This window comes from Notechis scutatus, chromosome 6, assembly GCF_049901735.1.
Source record: "Notechis scutatus isolate UNSWTSFEM ecotype Mainland chromosome 6, rNotScu1.2, whole genome shotgun sequence".
NCBI lineage: Eukaryota > Metazoa > Chordata > Lepidosauria > Squamata > Elapidae > Notechis > Notechis scutatus.
The window spans coordinates 80,027,698-80,035,045 of record NC_142014.1 but is presented as its reverse complement, the minus strand read 5'-3'; the positions used below and the strand labels follow the sequence as shown (position 1 = coordinate 80,035,045).

The window sequence follows — 7,348 nt, the reverse complement described above, 5'->3', positions numbered from 1 at the left end:
GTTGTACTGCATAAGTACTGAATCCGAAGTTAGCAATTTCTTTACTTGTTGGAAAGCATGTTGTTCCCGTTGCCCCCAAACCCACGTTGCTTTTTTGTCTAATAGTCTATGCAATGGTTCAGCTACTGTTGCTTTGTGGGGTAAAAAAACATTATAGAAATTGATAAGTCCAAGGAACGCCTGTAGGTCAGCCTTGTTCCTTGGAGTGGGTGCCTTTTTAATTGCTCGTAATTTGTCTTCGGTGGGATGAATTCCTTGGCTGTCCAGGAGGTATCCCAAAAATTCTACTTTTTTGGTACATAAGTGGCATTTATCTTTTTTTACTCTGAGGCCTGCATTTTGGAATCTTCGCAAAACCTCTTTGAGTCGTTTTTCTAGGATGTCTTTGTTAGGTGCGGCGAAATATGGGACAACGCCTTTTATCCCTTGTAACAACCTTTCCATTAAACTCTGGAAAATTCCAGGGGCGACGCTTACCCCGAATTGGAGCCGGTTGCATTTAAATGCGCCCCTATGTGTTACGATCGTTTGCGCCTCAGCTGTGACTGGGTCTACAGGCAATTGTTGATATGCCTGGGCTAAATCTAGTTTGGCAAAAACTTTTCCGCCGCCCAGAGAATGGAGTAAATGTTGCACTACCGGTAGTGGATAAGCACTTTGCTGCAGTGCGTGGTTTAATGTGGCCCGGTAGTCTCCGCAAATTCTTAGAGACCCATCAGGCTTGATAGGCGTCACTATCGGGGTTTCCCAACGGGCGTGGTCGGTGGGTTCCAGTACGCCCTGCGCTATCAGCTTATCGAGTTGTTCGTCGATTTTAGGCTTTAAGGCGAACGGCACCCGACGCGGCTTAAGGCGGATGGGTGCTATTTCAGGGTTCAAGTTAAACGAGATTGGGGTCCCCTTATACTTGCCTAGTCCGTTCGCGAAAACGTCTTGGAATTCTTGCATGAGTGCTTCCTCCCAATCGACGCTTTCAGCCTTGTGGACTCTGGCTACAGTGATTCCGAGCGGCCTGAACCATTGCAGGCCTAGAAGACTAGGCCTGTCTCGATCCACGACAGTCAGTGGTAGTGCGACGGTGCGGTCCTTGAATGAGACCTGGAATCTGCGGGACCCGACGACGGGAATTCGGTTGCCCTGATAGTCTTTGAGTATAACCCTCTGAGGGTTAAGGTCTTGGCGGCGAATCGTTGGAAGGAGCTGTTGGAGCGTTTTCCACGACACCATCGAGAGGGAAGATCCCGAGTCTACCTCCATCACGCAAGGTTTGTTTTCGATGGCGACCTTTACTCGGATTTTCCCAGCATCAAGGGATGTAGCGTGGCCTATGGTGATTGTTTAGTGGGTCTCTTCCCACCTGGTTTCTTCACGCCTGGTGGAAGTGATGGATGGCTTGTTTCTGTAGGAGTGGTTCAATTTTTCTCGGTGTGTGCCGAAGAATCCTGAAGACTGGAATTCGGCCTGTCGAGGTTTGGAGTGCTGTTTGCTCCTGCAAACCTTTGCGATGTGACCGCGTCTCCCGCAATGGTGGCAAAGTGCGTCAAGGAATTTGCAGCCGGATCGTGGGTGATTTGCTCCACAGCCGGCACACGGTCGAAATGAGTGTTGTGAGGATTGGTCTCTCTCCGTTCGAAGTCGGTTGACCTCTTCCTCATCGCTATCAGACGGGGACTCTAGGTCTTCGTGGTGAGTTGATACCGGGTGTCTCTCTGAGCGAGGCGAGGTATCAGTGGCGAGTTTACGTAGCGGTGCGTTGGTGCGGCGCATTTGGGCTGCCGACTTCTTTGTCGCCTCTGCTGCCGAGGCTTCTTTAAGGGCATCGGTGAGGCTGATGTCCCCCTTAGCCATAATTTTGCTCTGGATAGCGCCGTCTTCTAGGCCCAGAACCAGGCGGTCCCGGAGGGCTTCTTCTAAGTCGGCGAACCCGCAGAGGCCTCCTAGGTTCCGGAGGTCCGCGATGTAATTGGCAAGGCTTTCGCCCTTCCGTTGATCCCTCTGGTAATATTCGTGTCTTCTTACTAGGGTGGGTACGGAGGGCGCATAGTGAGCCCGTAGTAACGGCTCGAGGACGTCCCAGTCCATTTCTTTTACCTCTGCTGGCTTGGCAAGTGACTTTGCCATTTTAAACACGGTTGGTCCACAATGCGTTAGAAAGATAGCTCTTTTCTTTCCGGTTGTCGCATCTTTCAAATTGTTAGTCTCCAGAAACATCTGGAACCGATCCATGTAGGCCTCCCAGTCTTCGGTCTCTGGATTGAATGGAGCGGGTGGTACGGCACCACTGGCCATGTTGCCGTTGATGGTGCGTGTTCGACCACGTGCTCTGTTAGTTGCTCTGTAGATTAGTCAGTTCTTCGGTCTCCGCATCCCATCCTCGTCGCCAGTGTTAAGTATGGAGAATAAGGGAGACCAGACATCTGACCAGTGACTTCAACTCTTTAATAAGTGATAGACATAACAGAGCAATGCTATGGGCAGCAGTAACCCTTTTATAGGGTTAGCTGTCGCCTTATTAACCAATGAAAATGTGCAACAGGTTCCCACTACTGACCAATAAGGACAGTCCCAAAAGTGGCCAATCAGGGACTGGTTCTGGCCCAATCCCAAGTTGTTGTATAAGGACCAATCAAGTGTGCAGGTTTTCAACCCCTAATTTGCATTTAGGTTATACACTTTTATTGATTCACAACACCGTGTTTCCCCGAAAATATAACCCTGTCTTATATATATATATATATTTGCCACAAAAAAGGTACCAGGTCTTATTTTGGGGAGATGTCATCCCCTGACTAACCTCACTTGTGCATGTCACACCCCAGCCTCGTTTAAGCTGTCAGAGGCCTTCGGGAACTTTTTCTGCGGCCGGCAAGGCTTTCCTGGAGGCCTCTGCAGTGGATAACAGAGCTCTGGATCAATCCTGAGCTTTGTTCTCAGCTCCAGAGGCCTTCAGGAAAGCCTTGCCAGCCTTGCTGGCTGCAGGAGAAATGGGCCGACGAGGCAGGCGTCGGGGTGTGTGAGGCCTGGCTACAGCTATCCGAAGGTAAGTCCTATAGATCTCTTTCTCTCCCACCCAGAGATCCCCAATAGATCCCTGCCTTAAGGACCTTCCCCAAGACCTCTACTGGAACTAGGGCATTCCCTCCAGCTACCCGAAAGAGGTCCCTTCAGGTGGAGGGAGGCAGGCAGGAGCGATCTCCTTACTTAAAATTATTGTCAGGGGCTCAAAGGGGGGAAGAGCCACACTCCCCTGTCCCTGTGCCTCCTGGGATAGCAAGTTGGCTCAGTGGCAACACCAGGGTTCCCTCCAGCAAAGGGAATGGAGGCATTTAGAGGCAAGGAAGGGGATGGATTTCTGTTGGATTTCTTTTGGAGGGGGAGAGAGAATTTGCTTTCCTACAGTATTTCTGCTCCTGATTGACAACCTGGAAGAAGCTTGTTGGCATCACTAGATTTGGAAGACGACAAGATCACACAACTTTCCTCCCTGGGGGTTAATCAGATTTATTGATTCTGCAATAAAACTCCTTCATCCGTGAGAGGAGAGAGAGATATCTCATGTTGTAAGAAGGGCTTGCTTCCTTGTTCCTTCTCTTCTTCTTCTTCTTCTTCTTCTTCTTCTTCTTCTTCTTCTTCTTCTTCTTCTTCTTCTTCTTCTTCTTCTTCTTCTTCTTCTTCTTCTTCTTCTTCTTCTTCTTCTTCTTCTTCTTCTTCTTCTTCTTCTTCTTCTTCTTCTTCTTCTTCTTCTTCTTCTTCTTCTTCTTCCTTGTTTTCCTTCCAAATGGAAGAAGGCAACTTTTGGCTTGTGGCAAGGTGTGTCGATCCTTTGTGGGGCTCTCTCAATCAATTGTTAACACTGAACCAGTGGTGGGATTCTACCAGTTTCCCTACCAGTTCGGTGATCATGCACTTCACGCGTGCACATGTGCCACTTTCCAAAGACCAGCGGAGGCTCTGCCATGACAACCAGCTGAGAGGGCAAAGAAGAGAAAAGCTCAGGAGTGGGTGAGAGGGCCAATCCTGCACTTATCTCTTCCTTCTCCTTTCAGCTGATTCTCGGAGCTTTCTTTGACTACTGGTTGGGTCGAACCATGAGCAATTTGCTACCGGTTCGGTTGAACCGGGCCAAACCGTTAGCATTTCACCACTGCACTGAACCTGCCCATGACCTGATAAACTGCTGATCTGGGGATTTTGGAGGATCCCTGATAAGAGCCCCGAGATCCTGAAGACATGGCACCTGGGTTGTGTGTATTCAGGGAATTTATTTGGGCCCCAGCAAACATTGTCCTATGATGGCAACTAAATTTAATTGACATAGGAGAAAAATCCCTTTTCAAGCAGGAGACCCTATAATATTACAGACAAATGGTTGTCCAATCTCTTCTTAAAAACTTCCAGTGTTGGAGCATTCACAACTTCTGGAGGCTAGCTGTTCCACTGATTGATTGTTTTCACTGTCAGGCAATTTCTCCTTAGTTCTAGGTTGCTTCTCTCCTTGATTTGTTTAATCTGTTGCTTCTTGGCTGAGTTGTGACAATAGCCCTGACTTCAACAGACCTTGTGTGTCATAAGATGGAAAAAATCTACCACCACCTCATGTAGCATCAGGATATCCTTTGCACAGGCCAGTAATTAACTTGCTTTTGAGTCTGCACATTGATGAGTTGTGACCAACAGCTCTCCCTTTGGGTTGCCAACAAGTGAAAGAGGCTGTGGCTTGGCCCTGTTGGGCCAGGAGCTCCCGGCTCAGGGCTACCAAGAACAAAAAGATGAGTCCTAGGGCAAAATTCTCATGTCAAAGTGCTTCTGTAGCAGGATATGAAAATTGAAACCTTGGTGAAATATAATGCTACTTGGCATCAGGTTATGCCTCATGCCTGATGCCCAGGAGTGGGGGGAGGAGATCAATAGACTTAGGGGTCTTTGAGAAAAGGGGAGAGTGTTGTTGTGACCCGCCAGCAGCTGACGGAGCTGGCAGCAGAGTTGGACAGTAGTGAAGAGGTTGGGGAGGAACCTGGGCCAGTCTTGGAGGCTGAGAAAGGCCCGGAGGAGGGCTCTGCATCAGAGGCAGGGATGGGGCCATCAGCTGCCTTTGGGCTCAGACAGCAGTGAGGTGGGGGAGCTTCTGGAACCGGTTCCCAGCCTGTGCATGCACAGAACTGCCAAAAGGAAGGAACAATGAAGAATTCAGGGTCAATGTGGGAGTAACATCTCACCAGTGGTGGTATTCAGCAGCTTCTGACCAGTTCTGGAGAACCGGTAGCGGAAATGTTGAGTAGTTCAGAGAAGCGGCAAATACCACCTCTGGCTACAGATTTTACAGTCTCCTCCCTCAGCCACGCTCACCAAGCCACGCCCACAGAACCGGTAGTAAAGAAAATTGAATCCCACAACTACATCTCACCAACGTAGGAACTTATTTTATACAATATAATAGTGAATTCAAAAAAAGAAGATAAAATGCAGGCTATTTTGGATGAGATAAAACAAAAAAGAAGATAAAGTAAAGACATTTCCAGAGAAGATAAGCATTTCTTAACAAACCCTCTTCATATCCTCATAGCAGAATATGCCAACAGCAAAGGATAACTTTTTCCCATCGGCTCATTCCAGACAGCACAAGAAATGTTTATTGTCAATAAATGAATGAAAACTATGCTATTCTCCAGCAGCTGAGAACTTTCCCCAGGGCCCCCTTCACCTCCTTGTTGCGAAGGCTGTAGATCAAGGGGTTCAGCATGGGGGTGACGATGCAAAACATGGTGGAGATCAAAGTCTCCACTTCTAGAGAGTAGCCAGCGCTGGGCTGGTTGTAGTTCACAAAGGCGTTTCCAACAAAGAGTGTTACTACGGCAAGGTGTGAAGCGCAGGTGGAGAAGGCTTTGCGCCTGCCGATCTTGGAGCGGATCTGCAAAATGGAAGACAAAATGTAGAAATAGGACAGGATAATGAGCACAAGAGGGACAAGACCCACAAAGGTGCCAATGATGTGAGTGACCAACTCATTGATGGACGTATCACTGCAAGCAATCTTCAGTAATGGGGGACCATCACAAAAGATATGAGGAATCTGGTGGTTTCCACAAAACTCCAACCTGGAGGCCAGAGCAATGTAAATCGTTGAGTCCAGGAAGCCCCAGAGCCAGATGGCCAGAGATAGCTGGATGCACAACTCTCCCCTCATCAGGTGGGCATAGTGCAAAGGTTGGCAGATGGCAGCATAACGGTCATAGGCCATGACGGCCAGCAATGCTGGCTCACATCCTGCAAAGCCGAAAAGGAAGAAGGCTTGTGCCAGGCATTGGTTGTAGGAAGTGGTGTGATGTTGGCGTAGGAGGTTCACCAGGATCTTTGGTACCACCACAGAAGAAAGGCAAATATCCAAGCAGGAGAGCTGGCTGAGGAAGAAGTACATGGGGGTGTGAAGGCAGGAATCCAGGAGAACCAGGGTTATGATCATGAAGTTGCCCATCAGCGTGGCCAAATAGGCAGCCAGGAACACCAAGAAAAGGTGAGCCTGGTGGTTCAAAAGGCTGGAAAAGCCGAGGAGGATGAATTCTGTCCCTTCGGTTTTGTTCTGTGAATCCATGAGGAAGAAAGGGGACAGCTGGGAAGAGAGAGAAACGCATGGAAGAAGCACAATGAGAAAGTGATTAGTTGAGCTTTCAATCTGTGCAGAATGAAATTTGAGGGATCTCTTATACCTGAAGTTAGTCTGTATTAAAGGTCAAACATATACAGGTGGGTATTTTGGGACCTACCTTCCTTCCTTCCTTCCTTCCTTGCCTTCCTTCCTTCCTTCCTTCCTTCCTTCCTTCCTTCCATCCATCCTTCCTTCCTTCCTGCCCTTTCCTTCCTGCCCTTCCCTTCCCTCTTGATTCTTGGGATTTTTGTTATGCTGAGAAATTCCAAGGAACATCCTTTCCAAGCTTGGAATCAGAACCATTTTGCACAGCCAATGTCCTTTCCAACTCTATTATTCTGTTATTTTGAATTAGAATTAGCACCAGAGTGAGATTAGCAGCAGGGTGATGTCAAGGAAACAGTCAGTCCACTAAAGAAAGAAGATGGCGAGGAAGTGACAGGCAGTAGAGAGAAAGCAGAGCTGCTCAACTCATCCTTTGCATCAGTCTTCACACAAAAAGAAACTATAGGCCATAACTGTAAAAGGCAGACTAGAAATAAAAATGTAAAAAGCAAGAAAAGGGTAAGAGAACACCTGTCTGATCTTGATGAATATCAATCACTGGGTCCTGATGGATTACACCCCAGAGTTCTGAAGGAGCTGGCAGATGTTATATCAATATATCATTGTATCATATATTAAAAAAACTCGGAGCACTGGGGT

The 7,348-nt window shown here is 48.0% G+C and overlaps 1 protein-coding gene across 1 annotated transcript; it reads right to left on the bottom strand.

Moving 5' to 3' along the window:
- Positions 1–5,653: 5,653 nt before the first annotated feature.
- Positions 5,654–6,589, bottom strand: LOC148130266 (olfactory receptor 5V1-like). The gene has a single exon (XM_087969078.1). The coding sequence runs from the start codon at positions 6,587–6,589 to the stop codon at positions 5,654–5,656; it is 936 nt and encodes a 311-aa protein (XP_087825204.1).
- Between the last annotated feature and the right edge of the window lie 759 nt (positions 6,590–7,348).